This window comes from Styela clava, chromosome 1, assembly GCF_964204865.1.
Source record: "Styela clava chromosome 1, kaStyClav1.hap1.2, whole genome shotgun sequence".
In the NCBI taxonomy this organism is placed as follows: domain Eukaryota; kingdom Metazoa; phylum Chordata; class Ascidiacea; order Stolidobranchia; family Styelidae; genus Styela; species Styela clava.
In genome coordinates, this window is record NC_135250.1 from 4,019,367 (window position 1) to 4,035,667 (window position 16,301).

General features: G+C 34.9%; 4 protein-coding genes across 4 annotated transcripts in view; 1 reads left to right on the forward strand and 3 right to left on the reverse strand.

The window, feature by feature from the left end:
* LOC120343181 (bifunctional glutamate/proline--tRNA ligase-like) overlaps positions 1 to 6,585 on the reverse strand; it is a 29,075-nt gene extending 22,490 nt beyond the window's left edge. Inside the window, exons 1-10 of the mRNA XM_078116628.1 lie at positions 6,465 to 6,585; positions 6,085 to 6,166; positions 5,380 to 5,642; positions 4,955 to 5,091; positions 4,271 to 4,423; positions 3,669 to 3,743; positions 2,731 to 2,923; positions 2,200 to 2,371; positions 1,685 to 1,840; positions 241 to 318 (exon numbers count right to left, since the gene is read on the reverse strand). Of these exons, the coding sequence (XP_077972754.1) occupies positions 241 to 318; positions 1,685 to 1,840; positions 2,200 to 2,371; positions 2,731 to 2,923; positions 3,669 to 3,743; positions 4,271 to 4,423; positions 4,955 to 5,091; positions 5,380 to 5,642; positions 6,085 to 6,166; positions 6,465 to 6,504 (1,349 nt within the window). The 5' untranslated portion in view covers positions 6,505 to 6,585. The remainder of the gene's footprint in view (positions 1 to 240; positions 319 to 1,684; positions 1,841 to 2,199; positions 2,372 to 2,730; positions 2,924 to 3,668; positions 3,744 to 4,270; positions 4,424 to 4,954; positions 5,092 to 5,379; positions 5,643 to 6,084; positions 6,167 to 6,464) is intronic.
* Positions 1 to 16,301, reverse strand: part of LOC120325511 (translocation protein SEC63 homolog) — a 97,820-nt gene that overhangs the window by 76,396 nt on the left and 5,123 nt on the right. The window lies entirely within an intron of this gene.
* On the forward strand, positions 9,335 to 11,624 carry LOC120346700 (ribose-phosphate pyrophosphokinase 1). Its single transcript, XM_039416511.2, has one exon. The coding sequence runs from the start codon at positions 9,398 to 9,400 to the stop codon at positions 10,352 to 10,354; it is 957 nt and encodes a 318-aa protein (XP_039272445.1). The 5' UTR covers positions 9,335 to 9,397; the 3' UTR covers positions 10,355 to 11,624.
* On the reverse strand, positions 13,806 to 16,191 carry LOC120325513 (thiopurine S-methyltransferase-like). The gene is made up of 2 exons (XM_039391628.2): positions 15,345 to 16,191; positions 13,806 to 14,696 (listed from the first exon to the last, which is right to left on the reverse strand). The coding sequence occupies exons 1-2, from the start codon at positions 15,654 to 15,656 to the stop codon at positions 14,313 to 14,315; spliced, it is 696 nt and encodes a 231-aa protein (XP_039247562.2). The 5' UTR covers positions 15,657 to 16,191; the 3' UTR covers positions 13,806 to 14,312.

Below are 16,301 nucleotides of genomic sequence, written 5' to 3' on the forward strand. Positions count from 1 at the left end.
TAAAATTTGATTTCAATACAGAGGCAAAAATGTTACGAACCCTAATTTTGAAGTCAGAGTCATGTTGAATTATATGCCTATAACAAAAAGATATTTGCTACAAACTACTAGGTATACCCACAGCCCAGGTAGAATTCAAATCTTGTACATAATAACCATGAATTGCATCTAAACAATAAAAAGGCAGACATATATTGTTTCTAACTGACTATCTATATTTTTATATACATATTTGCTCACCATCCGTCCACATATCCATTATCCACAATGTACGTCAATTTCCTTTTACTGAGAACGGTGTTTTGAAGATTCAATCGACTGAAGTGTAAGAGGAAAATGATAAAAGGAGCTATGACACACCATGTGAGGTCGCTGGACTGGGTTCGCATGAAACATGTTTATTAACCCAGAAGGCAATGTAAGCCCAATGGTCTAACTCAGGGGTTCTCAACCTGGGGTTCGCGAACCCCCAGGGGTTCACGAGAAGATTTCCAGGGGTACTTGGAAGGCAGTCGAGTTTTTGTGTGTTGTTGTTTTTATTATCCTTTATTACTACCAGAGGAAAAAGCATGTCAATTGAAACGTAGATTTTCACTGATCTTGCGTTATTGTGATTGTGACGCAACAATGTGGAATTCACGGCTTTGCAGGCAAACTGAAATCTCTTAAGACAGCGTGCAACGAGCATTGGAGAAAGTGATTTTGCTTATTAAAACTTGGAACGATTTTGAGAATTCATTAGTTAGGCAAACGACAAGGGCAATATTATCAACACGAAGATTTAATTTAGTTACATATGGTCAATAAATTGTTGTTGCAACAAATTGTTATTCAATATATCACAACTTTGTTCGATGCCTGATTAAGGGGGTTCGCGTTGCTTGCTTCGTGACTCGGGGGGTACTTGACAGAAAAATGGTTGAGAACCCCTGGTCTAACTAATGCAGTGGTTCTCAAACTTTTTTAGCCATGCCGCTTTTTTAGAACTTGTCAGGTCTCGTGACCCATTTCAAAAACAACTAGCTAACAATAAGCTACATATAACAGATAGTAAAGAATATAAACAATAAAGAAATGTAAATATCCAAAATTAGGCGGGCATCTAACAAATAATTATATTTTTAAATAGCTTCATGCCCCCCCCCCCAAAAAAATAATTGACTACACCGTCCTACTGTTTGGGAACCATAGAACTAATGCTTCTCATCAGTTATAATTAGGGTTTTAATATATAATAGGAATCAGACAAAAGATTCAATGAGCTATTATACTATGATATGGTAGCTCTCCAGGGATTCGTGTACGGAGAACAAATATCACAAACAACAAATCCCTGAAGCTTTTTGCCTCAACAGTCGCTACTGTTTTAATTATTGGATTGTAAAGGCCTATAACGAGAAAATTCTATGCCAACACAGTTGAGTATAATACTTCAAAGCCAAACTGATTATGAAAGAATTTCTCGAAATGCCATATTTTTGGGAATTTAATATTTTTCCAAAGAACATTTTGTGTCAAAAATTGTCAGTTCTCAATATATCTTATTAACCAGGTTTATTGTTTTTTAATCAGTAATTGTTTAAGTATTTTTATTCATTTAATACATCTGTGAGGGCCAAAACAATACATGGTATCGATAAATTCCCTATATTTCATCAATATCTCCAAAAATTGATCAAAATACCTGTATTCCCAGATATAAGGTTTCCTAATTCCCAATTTATCAATAAACCAGTAAAATTGATCATCTCTGTCGTGATATTCTGTCGTACGTAACGCATGAGTAACTCCTTCCAAACTGTCCACAATAGGACATGCAAAGTCATACGTGGGGTAGACACTGAAAACGTAGACAGAATAAGTTATAGGCATGACAAACAATCACAAATATCTTTACTACAGACTTTAAATTTGGGCATATCGTGGGATTCAGCCCAAACGAGTGAAACTTAAAAAACCTGATTGAGAATATGAATAAAATGTATATCTTTGTATTTAGTTCAAAGGGTCATTGAATCTCTTGCATCATAAAGCTAGATATCTTTACACAAAATTCAAAAAGGGAATAAGTTTCATGAAAGCTTCACCTCTGCCTCAAACTCTCAGCTCCGCGATGTTTGGAAATATGAGTCGAACTCCAATATCAATAAAAAAAATGTGAAACAACAAATCCCACACCGACCCACATGACGATCTTACTTGTACTTGTTTCCAGTTTTCGGATGTTTTTCTGGTTTACATCTGTATATGGTCGGATCTCTCATGCATCCATTATCAGAGTCCATATTCATCTTTGCACGCAGTACGCATAATTTTCCAGAATCAGTACCTCGGACCATTTCCTCCCACATTTGTTGATTTTTAGCGACACCTAGAGGAAATGAAGTGCTTTTCGCTATCTATCATAACGGTATATATAGAGTTACGTTTCACACATTTTATTCACGCTATCTAGTGTGGAACATTAAAGGTTATCAAGCATCGTCCGAGGGTTACAGGTGATGATCAAGGGAGAGTCCAAGAGGTTAGGGGGTCCCCCCCCCACATACAAAAAAAAATTCTGTCAATAGCAATCTTCAAAACCTACGTTTTCCCGCTCTATGTCCGCACTAACTTAGCAATTGGAAATTTCAGATCCTGTTCGTGGCTATGCTCTTGATCAGATATAAAAGAAGTTAAGGGTTTGTAACCCGAAGCCATTAATAAAGATCATTTTTATTCTTTACTTACTGTTACTTCTATGTTTAGATTCAGTTCTTGATTCTCTTTCAGCTCTCATTGTATCAACGTCAGTGTCATCCACATAAGCATCCCCTGATTTAATAAGTTGTTCCGCGTACGACTTGATTTTTTCAAAACTATCCGACGTGAATGTGAAAATGTCCGGTTTGATATCAAGCATTTTTACATCATCCAATATAACCTGGAAAGCAGTTAAATCTATTATAAAATTATACTTTTGATTTGAGAAAATCATTATTATTAACAGGTGTAATACATAATAAAAGCTTCATCATGTTAATAATCAACGCATTTTAATAAGGATTTACAGTAAGTCTGATATGAAGTGTTGATATTCAGAAAAGTCTAAAAAATAACTCAAAATAGAGGTTACCGAACTTTATTTATATTAAACTAGGACACGGAAAAGTTGTACATTACGTGCTTTTGTTGGCATAAACTATTATAACGCGGCTAAAGTATAATATAGCCAGATCACAAACAGATTTGATCATTTTAAGGCAAGTCTTAAACATGGGGCAATAACTATTTTTTGGAAATAAAAATCCCGATAATTTTGCTCTTCTGTTAATTTCATTACAATGTAGTATTGTTTTACATAAGGGATGGCGGACCCTCTTCAATAAATAGGTCAAAAATTATATTCATATTGCCGGAAAGGAAAGGAATCCTTGATTGCTGCATAATCCTTGTCTGGTATTGCGTAGCTTTGATCCTCCTTAGTGGTTCACTTTTTGTTACATTAAATTAAAGCTGAATTAGTGCTGTTTTTATATTAATTTGTGACTTGGCAGGTCACCGAAAGAACACGGTTGGTCACTTTGTTCAGTGGATCGCCATATCTGCTCTAGATTATACTAATCTTCAAAAACTCTAGATATATTAGGTACATAATTCCAAATAATTATTCAAATACTACGCCAGACCTTCTCAAAATCTTCTTTTTCTTTTGCTGGATTTGTGTCATCAAATCTCATGATCAGTTTTCCTTTGAATGCAAGCTGAAAATAATAAAAAATAAAAAGTTACACAGACTGGTGAAGTAGGATTTTTCATATTTATCCTGGAGGGAAGGAAATGAATTATCCCATCCTGAATACATCAGTGTTATTCTAACCCACAACCCTGCCTCCTTGGCTCGCCTCTGACAGTTGCAATGAACAATGCTCAGTACAAGAAACAGCAAATATGCCAGAAAATGATTTATAATGAAAGTACAGTAATATTTCAACTCCAGGCCTCCAGCATTGTCTACTGATTTATTACACCCCGAGATAGGTAGTTCATCTTGTTGAAGCATACAGGTCAGTGAAGTAGGGAACATGAGAAAGAGATATTCAATATTTTGTCAACCAAAAAATACAGTAATCAATAGAATGACAGCAGCAATAACTTTTTTTGGTATGGACAGGAAGAAGCGATTCGACCATATGGTCATCAAGGTTAGCTCCCACCAAGGATGGTCAGCTCCCACTAAAGATGTGATATGCAGCAAGTTCAATCGTAATTTCACTATAAATAACTTTACCTGATAATGTTGGTTCAGCAGAGCAGCCTTAGCATGGCCAACATGAAGATAGCCGCTTGCTTCCGGAGGAAATCTGACAACAACCTTGCCTATCTCAGCTCCTGGTAAGTCAATGAATTTGCCTTCATCTTTAGTTTGCTTGGTTGATGAAACCTTGAAAGTAACAAAATCAAGTATATATTGTAATTCGATCATTTAGAACAACGTTTATCAAACTTTTTTTGCCCCGGAACAAATACGCTTTTTATCTCGGCTCGTGGGACACCAAGAATTTAGAAGGTCAAATAGGTAGGTGGTTGTGGGCGATACTGTGAGTGTACAAAAGCGATAAGGCATGGGACGCAAGGGGATGACAGGAGGCGATTGCGCATTCTCGAAAAGTTTAATCTAGTTAAAAGTGATGATTGTTTTCCTCAACATGTGGGTATTTATGCCTTAAACATCAGTATTTTGTCAGTGAACTATAGTTCTGCGAATTCTCACAAGTATTCTACACGACATGTCCCGAGAACATGGATAAGAGTTTTTTTGTGTGAGAAACTCGTTATTATGCGATCATCTGATACAAGACGCTAAATACAACAAATGCTGATTGAAATCCAATTTAGAAATGTAATAGCCAAGCTTAAGAAAGTACAATACTTTATATTCCAACCAGCTAAAATTAAAAATATTGAAACTCACCTCATTCTGTGAAGGAAGTTTCCCACTGACAGCCTTGAATTTTGGCTTTGAAGTTAAGAAATTAAACCATCGATTTATGTTTTGGAAAGCCTTGTTGTTGTTCTTATTTTGAGACAATTTTGACCATTCTTTGCTCACTAGAAGAATGAAAAAGTCAACTTTAATTCATGAATGTAGCAGGTGGGAGAGGTTAGAAATATGTCGAACTGGAAATAAACAGGACAGCGGCATATTCAGGGGGGTTGGGGGTTGCAGGTCGGACCATTTTTCACGCCAATTCATCAAAATACACCATGCTTGGTAAAAGTCATGATTACAAAATCTGACACGCAATCATGTAGCCATCCATAGCAGAGTGGCTACTTGTACATGGCCTTGCTAAGAGCATATATTTAATAAAAAATTAAAATATGTAGCACACATACTTCTCAGATGTCCCCAAACAGCGAGATCTGCCAGTGAGATTGAGTCTCCAACAAGGAAAGTCCTCAAAGCAAGAGCAGATTCCAAATGAGTGAGAATATTCTTGAGATTCTTTGATCCGTTGAGATGAACGCTCGCAAATGACACCCAGTGGTCTATTTCTGTAGCATCAAGAACTGAATGACCATATAAGGATGTTGATGAATTCTTCGTTAATCGAGCAACATAACGAGAAATTGAGGCATCACCAGTCAGCTTGATGTCACTAAGAATAAATAAATTTCGTTAACCTGTAAGACAGGCGTTGCCAAATTCATGGCAGGTAAAAAGAGAGCTCCTGAGCCCAAAAAAAGGAGGATTCCTACCAAAAATAGGGATGGAGGATCAAGTGTATGCTAAGTTGCAACAATACTGAAAAAGAAGAGCGCTAAGATGGAAATTCACATTATAAGATTTCAATTTTAATTTGAGAGGTGAAAATTTAAAAATCAATTAATTATATCAAATTAAATTCTGAATATACATTCTTGAGTTTTCGGGACACAGGTAGTCAATACTCGAATACGTAAACATTCTAAATTCCTTGGACCAACTATTTTCCTCTATACGCTTGCAATAATTGTTGAAACAAAATGAAAAATAATATAACAGTGATTGGTAGAACAATATTTTCATATGATTGATGAATTTAACAAACAAAAAAATACTTTGATATGTTGTGGGATGTTTCTTTGCCCGAAATAAACTCAATTTTGACATTTTCCGCAAGCTCTGATAACAGGAACAAAACTGGAAAAAAAATGGAGAAAGATCAGTAAAATGTTACAAGGATGATTTACAATGGAATATGCAGGATGTCCATAAAGTCTCTTTACAATTTCAATTTTAGTCAGTTCTAAATATATCGTGAACACATTTGTTGTTTTTTTATTAATAATTGTTTAAGTATTTTTATTTCATTTAATACATCTGTGAAATTCAAAACAATATATGGTAACGATAAATATCCTTTGCAATTTTAAGACTTCATGAACACCCTATACAAAAAAATAATTTATTTTCCAATTCGACATTTTATACAACCTACCTACAGGCGGATTCTCTTTATCTGTTGTTATTTTCAACATTTTCCTTGAAAAATAGACAAGTGTCTATGTTATAAAATTTGTAAATACAGAAATATAAATTATTGAATTTGAACCAATACTGCAATAACAAAAGTTTCATATCTTTATATGAATATGATATGTGAATAAAAAACCTCTAGTCTGAATGAAGGTTTATGCCTTCAAACGTTAACCGTATAACAGCTTAACAATCTCAAAAGAAAAATTTTATTATTACAAACAACTGAACAATGTCACACTATGATACATTTGAAGCAACACAAAATAAAATATAATTTAACAATACAGCAATAATTGGTTGATGATTAATCTTGAAGCAGTGAAGGTCCTTACTGCCTTATGAAAGACCAGTTACTGAGTTAGGTCACCAATGCTCCTGACCCATGCTGTAAGAAATCAATCAGATATAGCATCAGCAATTAAATATGGATAAAATATAAATTGAAATATAGATATCTGTATATACCAAATAAACCAGCAGTCCCAAGTTATTTCGGGTTGAGATTTTAAAAATTATAACAAATGTACCGGTACGACGAGACAAATATGTTAACATTATCTAAACCCATTTCAAGCAGATCCCAATTCAGAAATTGAGCCCTATAAAAACTTTGCATACATTTGCCGCATCTTATATTTATTATGAAGATATCTGTCTGACAAATACCGTACTATGGGACACAGGAACCACCTGTCACAACTTAACAACTCGGTTGCACCTGCCGCCTGCTGATGAAATCCTTACGAAATTCTCATTTAACGTATAAATATGTCTCATACATAATTTCTACACTTAGAGTGCAATATTTTATACCAAACAGGCATAAAACTTCCGTGCGCTCACTTCCGAAGGTTCAGAAATTCGGAATCGATGACGCTTGGCCCAAAGGTAAGTTTAAAAAAGCAGCTGCCATACACGTGTTACCTACCAGTTGCATCAGTTGGTTTCAAAAACATTTCGTGCTTCCGCGAGATGGTGCTATCAAACCGAAAATGTGAAAATTGACATCTGCAATATTTTACGAAACAACGCTTAATTAAATGCTAAATTAGATATTTTTATACAAGAGTGGTGGTCTGAAAGTGTTGAGAATCTTTGAAGGAAGTATTCAAATCACAAAAGTTGAAAAGCACCGCACCAAAATATGGTATATCATCATTATAAACTGGATCAGTCATAGAAATACAATTTAACCAAATGCAAGGCCAAATAAAGTCAAAATGCAGCGTTATCCAAAACTCTATTTAACATTTTATTACACAGTTTTTATTATATTAAATATTAAAACATGAATGTCAAAATCTGAATGAAAATGTATCGCACAGAAATAGAAGTAATGCTAAAACCGGTAAAAGTTTGCATTCATTTTCGACTCCAGCTATCTCCAGAATTACCACGCGTGTTCCAGTGTTTGCTCTCTCTCGACTTTGTTTGCATTTCTTGAGGTTAGGATAGGATAGGATAGGATAGGATTTACATATTTATCCCGGGGGAGAGGAAAGCCGATAAGACGGCTTATCCATATGGCGAACCACGGCCTCTCGTCCGGTTACCATTCCAAGTCGGGTATGGGATTAGTTTTACTGTATCGTTTGTTTTCGGAAGCATGGACTTGGTGGTGGAGGAAGCCGTAACCGACCAGCGGTTACGTGAACCACCCAACGACGGCGAGGAGTCCAGCAATCCTCTCGCACATAACCATCCCTGCATGGGATTCGAACCTGCGAACCCATGCAGAGTAATTAGAGGTGCGGTGGCGAGCGTATTCCTAACGCTTAGCCCGTTGAGCCACTCCGCCGCGCATACTGACATAGGACAAATGACGGTTATCCGCCGTCTTATAGTTGTGTGGTGCAGGGTTAAATGAAGGTTTAATTGGAATTACTCTTGATATAAACTAATGGATGAAAATACTTTGCAGCCTGTTTCGACAAGATGGAAAACGGTGGTGACGTTTTTGGTAGCTGCTGTTCTTGTTTCTTATTTTAAAGAAAAGTTAAAAGAATGGATTTATGGAACATTGATTCACAATGATTTTTTAATTAACTATATTTAGTAGAAATATATGAATTTTCTTAAAATCTTAATAATAAAATTACCTACTGACCTAAGAATCAAATATCTGAAAATGCACAAAAAATTAGATGCAAATGTGGAAATCTGAAGAGAATACGCAAAAATTTAAATGCAAATGTGGTTCATATCTAGACTATATTGCTCTTCCTAGTCCTATGTCAGTATGTGGGTCATGCAGCCAGTTATAAAAAATAGCTGACTTGTTTTATAAATTGATGGTATATTGCTGAATGAGACATAGGTTGACCTAATTCTATATTGCAGTATTGGTAGCCATCACACATATCAGCACATTGTAAAGCTTGAGTATTGCATGAAATCTATTTTTTATGATCAAAATATATTATAGTTATTCATATATCAAATCACGAAACTACTGTATTGCCTTCAGTTTATTTTTAATATATACTGCAAAGATGAATACAAAATTATATTGTATTTGATAACACTCTGGATATATTATAAATTTGGAAGGTTTTCAGTTTATTTGTATCATCAATCATTACACTGCCATATTTTTCAACATACTTGAGGTTTTGTTTGCTCTCCCGATTCTATAATCAGTTTTATTAATTTTGTTTTTATCAATTATTTTATCGTCTATTATGCGAATTATGGGGTTGAAATGAACTTAGACTTATTACAGTGTTTCAAATATATCTATTGATTAAATTCTTTTCATGATTTATATTTGTTTTAAAATATATTGCACTATGATAATATCTTGTGATTTTGTTTGATATACATATTTCATTGTAAAACACTGCTAAATTCAAATTTTTTTTCAAGCATTTTTCAATACTTGATTAAATCGAAATGCCTAATATAAAAGTATTCAGTGGTTCATCCCACACTGATCTGGCTCGGAAAATTGCTGACCGACTTGGGTTACCAGTTGCTAAAGTTGTCACAAGAAAATTTAGTAACCAGGAAACATGCGTTGAAATTGGTGAAAGCGTCCGCGGAGAAGATGTTTACATTGTTCAAAGTGGTTGCGGAGCGATAAACGACAATCTTATGGAACTTTTAATTATGATACACGCTTGTAAAATTGCTTCAGCTTCACGTGTAACTGCCTTAATACCATTGTTTCCTTATGCAAGGCAAGATAAGAAAGATAAAAGTCGTGCACCCATTTCTGCAAAGCTTGTTGCAAACATGCTTTCTATTGCAGGAGCTGACCATATAATAACGATGGATCTTCATGCGTCACAGATTCAAGGATTTTTCGATATTCCTGTCGATAACCTCTATGCTGAACCAGCTGTGTTAAAGTGGATAAAGGAAAATATCGTAGAATGGAAGAATTCTGTTATCGTGTCGCCAGATGCAGGAGGTGCGAAAAGAGTCACTTCAATCGCTGACCGTTTGAACGTTGAATTCGCGCTCATTCACAAAGAACGTAAAAAGGCAAATGAGGTCGACCGTATGGTTTTAGTTGGTGACGTGCGGGATCGCGTCGCAATTATGGTCGACGACATGACAGATACGTGTGGTACAATATGCCACGCTTCGGACAAACTTCTTGCGGCTGGAGCAACAAAAGTATACGCGATTTTGACGCATGGCATTTTCAGCGGGCCCGCAATCTCTAGAATCAACAATGCATCGTTTGAAGCTATTGTTGTCACGAACACGATACCACAAGAAGAGCATATGAAGCAGGCAAATAAAATCAAGACAATAGATATCTCACCGATCCTTGCTGAAGCAATTCGAAGAACGCACAACGGAGAATCAGTCTCTTATCTGTTCAGCAATGTCCCGCTTTAGAATTCATCAAATTTTCAAATAAAAACAAGACTTTAAAAATGTCTTATCACATGACGCTGACGCAGAAGTAGTCCTATTTCATGAACTTTGAAAAATCTAACTTTGCACCATTCATTTCAAATTTTGAAAAACACTTTTACTTCATTTTTCCAATGACTCAACATCATGAAAAATTATCAATTTATTATCAAATCATCAATAACCATGTCTCAAAGTTATTTCTCAGTTACAACTGAATTATATTCAAAATATGGCATAAGAATCATTATTGTCTTCAATATATCAAAATTTCCATTGAAAATTCCAGATCATATTCATATAGGTTTGGATAGAAAAGCTCACTTATTAAAAAGCATTACTACGATAGATGACAATAACAAGCAGAATAGATTTCGAATTAGGTATATTCCATAAGCCAAATTGTTGATTCCAGGACTAATCTAATAGTGTCTCCCTACATAAAGACCAGTATATTCTTGTACAGGGGCTTGTTTTGAACATGAACAGCCATTGTATAAACTAGTCAGTCCATTGTAAACTTTTCTCCAACAAAAGTCAACTTCCTTGAATATGCCAAGTTTTTCTGTTAAACATTAATAACCCATTCAAAATATATTTCATCTTCGAAAATACGGAGTGTCCATAAAGTCTGTACAACTTCAATTTTGTTATGAAGTCACAGTTCTCAATATATTTTAACCAGGTTTGTTGTTTTTTAATCAGTAATTGTTCGAGTATTTTTACTTCATTTATTAATCTGTGAGGGTCAAAACAATATATGGTATCGATGAATTCCATTTTAAGACTTTATGGACACCCTACATTATTCCAGAATGTATTCCAAATACCAAACTTCTGGATATGGTCATCCCGAATTAGTACCTTCATCTTGGATTCAGATTTCTCCTACATGATGAAGTATATACCAGTTTCCATTACTGTGGTATTTTGTAAATAATCTTCAACCCACAACTTCAAAAGTTGTATCAACTGCCTAGAATGGCGAATTTAATTTGCATTTTTTACTTATTTGTGTTAGGATTTGTCAATATTGCAATTTTACCTGAAATGTTTTCATTTTGCTAAATGTGATTACCGGTTCAGCCTGATGTTGTCTTCTTGTGGTGCGTTATTTATAGTTCAACACTGCTAACTTAATAGACTTTTCCCGGTTCAGAATATGAATTTCTCTTGTTAAAATGAGACACTGCCTTTTTCTGATTGTAACTAGGACTAGACTGACCATTCGATTAAAAAACGGTTTTCTAGGGCTGGGTTCTGTATTTTGATAAGAAAACGAATAGTGTGCGGGGCCGCTACGTTTCTCTTACTGAGCTTGGAGGCTCCATATAGGGCACTTAGAGAATCTGTGTACTAGGGTAGAGCTACTCAACTATTTTTACCGAAGGTCCGCATACAAAATTTCAAAAATATTTGGGTCAGGACTTTACAGAAATTATATTTCGGCATCCTCAAACCAGCAATTCCTCGGCCGACTAATGATTCTTAACTAATCGAGATTGTTTGTTATGCCGTTATAGTTCTTATCATATATATTTTTAAATCCATAAAAGTGATTTTATAAAAGGAAACTTCAAAAGTGGGGCTAAGGATCCAAAATAAAAAATTATGCGCGAAACGAATACCCGAAAGGTCCGGATTCGGACCGCGGTCCGCCAGTTGAGTAGCCCTGTTCTAGGGTATAGTCTTTTCAGTTTAACAACCATTAGTAAATTTATTCATTACTAGGGCTGGGCATTTTGAATCGAGAAGCAAATTATTCGAATCGGTTCAGAGCTAAATTTCGAATCCCCACCATCTTGTTTTTATCTTTCCGCTAATAGTCGAGGTGAATTCCCCAATTTTTTTTTTTCATTGAAGTCATATTTTTCAACATATGACTATTTTCTGTAGTGAGTTATTGATAAAACGTGTTTGTTATTCTTTGTGAACGCTAAGCAATCTGTCTTAGTGATGTATTCTATGATTTCAGTACATCATGTGTTGACAGGACCAATTACAATAAAAAAAAAGTTGCATACCATTATCTATTTTCGAGATTCGATTCGAAAAAATTATTCGATTTGATTCTGAAATCACAAGGTATTCGAAAATGCCCAGCCCTATTCATTACTTATGTTTGTTTACTTATGATGTCACGACCTGACCTGTTATACATAGGTGCTGGCAAATTAGATGGGGTTTAATTATATTTTCTGGGTGATGTTTTAGGGGTACGATCCTAGCTAGTGCATGTAAATGATGAAATAAAGTAGATAAGTTTAAAAATGTCACCAAATTAAAGACATATTCTTTATTGATATAGTACGGTAATTACAAAGTGTTTCTTCAATAAGAGTTGAAAGTTTGGTACTTTACGAAGTATGTGTACCAGGTAAGGGTTAGGCCATAATTTATTCCAATTTCCCCCTATTTAGTTCCCCTGGCCATAGGTTTCAGTTCCTTTACATAAGTTGATGTGAAATAGGCGAACAAAATTAGTTACCTGCATATTGGTACACATAAACCTTGAGCGCCCACAGAGTGCTACAATACAATGCTAAATTGATGATATTTTCAGATTTATTTCCTTATCAAATATCACACCATAAATAAGTTTTTAAAAACAGGATGCTTCCACTAAATCATCTATTGTACATTCTCCCAGCAAAGTGTTTGTCAATTGTTTAATTTAGTGTAACTTTTCTGTAGATCAATTGTTTGGTTGATTTGTGAATTCCCATAGCTTGCCTTGAACTTGCAAAATAAAACATCCTTTTGAGTGAGTTACTGAACACTGATACTGGTGAATTTTGTATTGGAAACTTAGTGGACAGGATATAGAAGTGCAGAAATTTGTGAGTTATTCATCAGTCTGTCCTATGGGATATCAAAGTTGTCAATTTTGTTATTCAATTCACTAGCAGAGTGATGTGTTACCGGTTTTCAGCATTAGATGGGAATGAAAAGTGGGGGCGAGAAATAAGTTTCAAGTAATCAACAAATGTTCGCAGTTGCATACTCATGTAAATACATGTACTGTCACCATAGTTCATTAATAATGCAGCCTTTGCATGTACCAGTATTCAACATCTAATTATACTTTTAAAGAAGTCTAGGTTCACACTCACGAACTTGCTTTGTAATTGAAATGGAACCACCTGCAGTGAGCATATACTGGGTCACAGGGCGCAACCCTGTTTGTGAAATTCATTTTTGACAGACCTCCATCCTATTCCTGATCAATTTCATTGATTAACCAACGAGATACAAACGACTGCCACATCAATTCAATAGATGTAATGGCTTTTTGATTGAAATCAATCATTTAAGATTGATCAGACTCTTTTAACATCATTCCGGACCCCTGTTTGGGAGACGAATTTGCCTGGGGGCATCAATATAGTAGTCTGATTACACTAGCCTCTTATGTTTAAGAGAACAGCAAACTAATATTTTGATATAGGTATATTTAGTATGATTGTGAAATATATTTGTACAAATTTTAACAAGATATTTTGTGTAAAATGCAATAAACAATATTTGTAAGTCTTCATTTAAATTGATGTGCAAATGAAGTTGAGTGAACACTTATATAATTTTTAAAAAAAAAAGTTGATAAAAACCTATTAAAAAAAAATAATGTCCATTGACAAACAAAAAATGGAAAATATGAGCATGATTATGAAACAATAATTTAACACTTAATATTCATTTTCACTCAAGTCTTCTCATAGATAATACACAATCCCCCACCTGAAAATAACACTGATGAGGTACTAAAACTTGAGATAACCACTGCCTCAAATATTAACATGTTTAACAAATATTCTTTAGATAAATCAGTAGTTATCAGTTAACATGGGCCTATATATCTTATATATACATGTTTAAATGTTTATTCTTTGCCAAAGGAAATACGAATATTTGTGGTGGACTTTTGAGAATGTAAAATTATCTATTTATTTTTTGTCATATAGAAGAAATTTTTCATTGCCACTGCTTTACCGTTGAAAATATGTTCTGTAGTTGCATCTGGCAATTCGGTAATTTCAAAATGATCTCCAAAAATATCACAAACCATTTTTGAACATGTGTGATATGCTGGTCCATTGGGGTTAACGAATCCATCAAAATTGAAAGCACAAAGAAGATAACTTGCATCTGTGGTCAGTTTCTCAGTGATAACATTTGCATATTTTTGCCGTTCTTGGGGTTTTATGACTACTATACTTGCGTAATCCCAAACTGCATCGCACTTTTCAAATTTCAAGCTCGGCAGATTAAATATGTCTCCTGCATATAATGTGATATCGAGTTCTTCAGACTTTGACTTGAATACCTGAACAAGGATTGATATTTTTTAGATTTCTAAGCGTTGGGAGCAATAAAATATTATCGGGAGTCATCACAATTATTTCTAGCTATCAATAATGCAATATATTTAGTTGTCTGACCTATTCTACACCAGTCGCTCTGAACAAGGCTCCGTACAAGCAGCCACTGATTGCTGCTATAGTTCAGAATGACCAGAAGACGGTTCGGCATTGCCTACCTAATTTAGAGTTGAGAGATTCTGGCTTGTGGCACCAATATGATTATTTCTGATGCTTCACCCATTAAATGAATGAAAATCTCATGATTTGTTAGACCTAAACCAGTTTATAGCCCACCCATGGCCCCCTTTCCTGGCTTTTAGCCCTTACGGTAATCAGTTACTCATTCCAGTGGTTTTATAGTGCTATTTTAATTGGTAAATTCCAAATCCCATTATGTTCAAACAATTCATGCTCAACAAGGGAAAATACCCTTATTAAGCAATGTCCCATGCTTCACCCACCAAATGAACGAAAATTTCATAACTATCCATATGCATGAAACCATGTGAAATTCCTAGACGCACCGAAACATGTTGACGCATTACACTCAATTGAATTAGTAGTAATTCATTTGATTGAAGTTTATGCCTACTTAAAGATGAAAAGAATACCTTGAAATTACCATCTTGTGCTTCACTAAATTCCATATTATGTTCAACAAAGAATTCTTTTAAAACAGTTTCAGAGCAGTCAAGCCCAATGACAGAATGCCCTTTGCTGGCAAGCCATTCCATATCATAAGACTTTGCACATAACGGCACAAGGACACGATACGATTTACCAGAATCAGGAAAAAGCAGCTTTTCTTGCCTCAGAAGATCTTCATTATATTCCTTTTTCATGTGTTTGGATAATTTCCCTGAATCCCAATGATTGTTCCAATCTTGTGTGGACCATTCCTGGTTCTTGGGTGGATTTGCCATTTTGAAAACCTACTTTTTTGGTCTCATTACATAAAAACAAGAATAATAGCAGAATGAAATAAAGCAATCAAAAATTCGATAACCCCCAAAATCTTGAAATGTAAGCTCCAAAGCAGCGGATCTCAACCATAAGTCTGTGGCCCCTTAAAAGGGAGGGGCAGTTGGAGAGGGGCCACAATGCAAACCGCAAAACTGATTTTACTATTCCCTTTACAAGAGAATTTCCTGTTCGCTCCAGTTTCATTCCTTGACAACGTTATGTATTTAACAGGTTATTTTCACTTTGCTAAGCATAAAATGTTTTTTCCCAATGAGATTCAAAATCAACCAATAAAAATAACACTATTAAATACTACTGTAATGACAAACAGAGGGGCCTTAAGTGCTAAAAGCCTCCAGAAGGAGGCCACGAGCCTTAATATGGAAAGAAGATTCATGTTTTTCCTTGGCTTTTATTAATAAAATTGTCATTAGGGCAGCTCATAACTCGAGAAAGTTTGAGTCTTTTATGGAAACTCAGTTTTGAAGAAGCTGATCTACATTTAGTTTGGCAAAAATCTGAAGGTTACCGACGCGACGATTCTCTCGTAATTCATTTATCTAGTATTATAAACAGTAATCAAATTCATTTACTATATCTCCCTC

Coding starts and splice junctions, on each gene's coding strand:
- LOC120346700 (XM_039416511.2), top strand. CDS start 9,398: ATGCCTAATATAAAAGTATTCAGTGGTTCATCCCACACTGATCTGGCT.
- LOC120325513 (XM_039391628.2), bottom strand. CDS start 15,656: ATGGCAAATCCACCCAAGAACCAGGAATGGTCCACACAAGATTGGAAC. Junction 14,697..15,344: donor CACAAGATGGTAATTTCAAG/GTATTCTTTTCA, acceptor ATCCTTGTTCAG/GTATTCAAGTCAAAGTCTGA.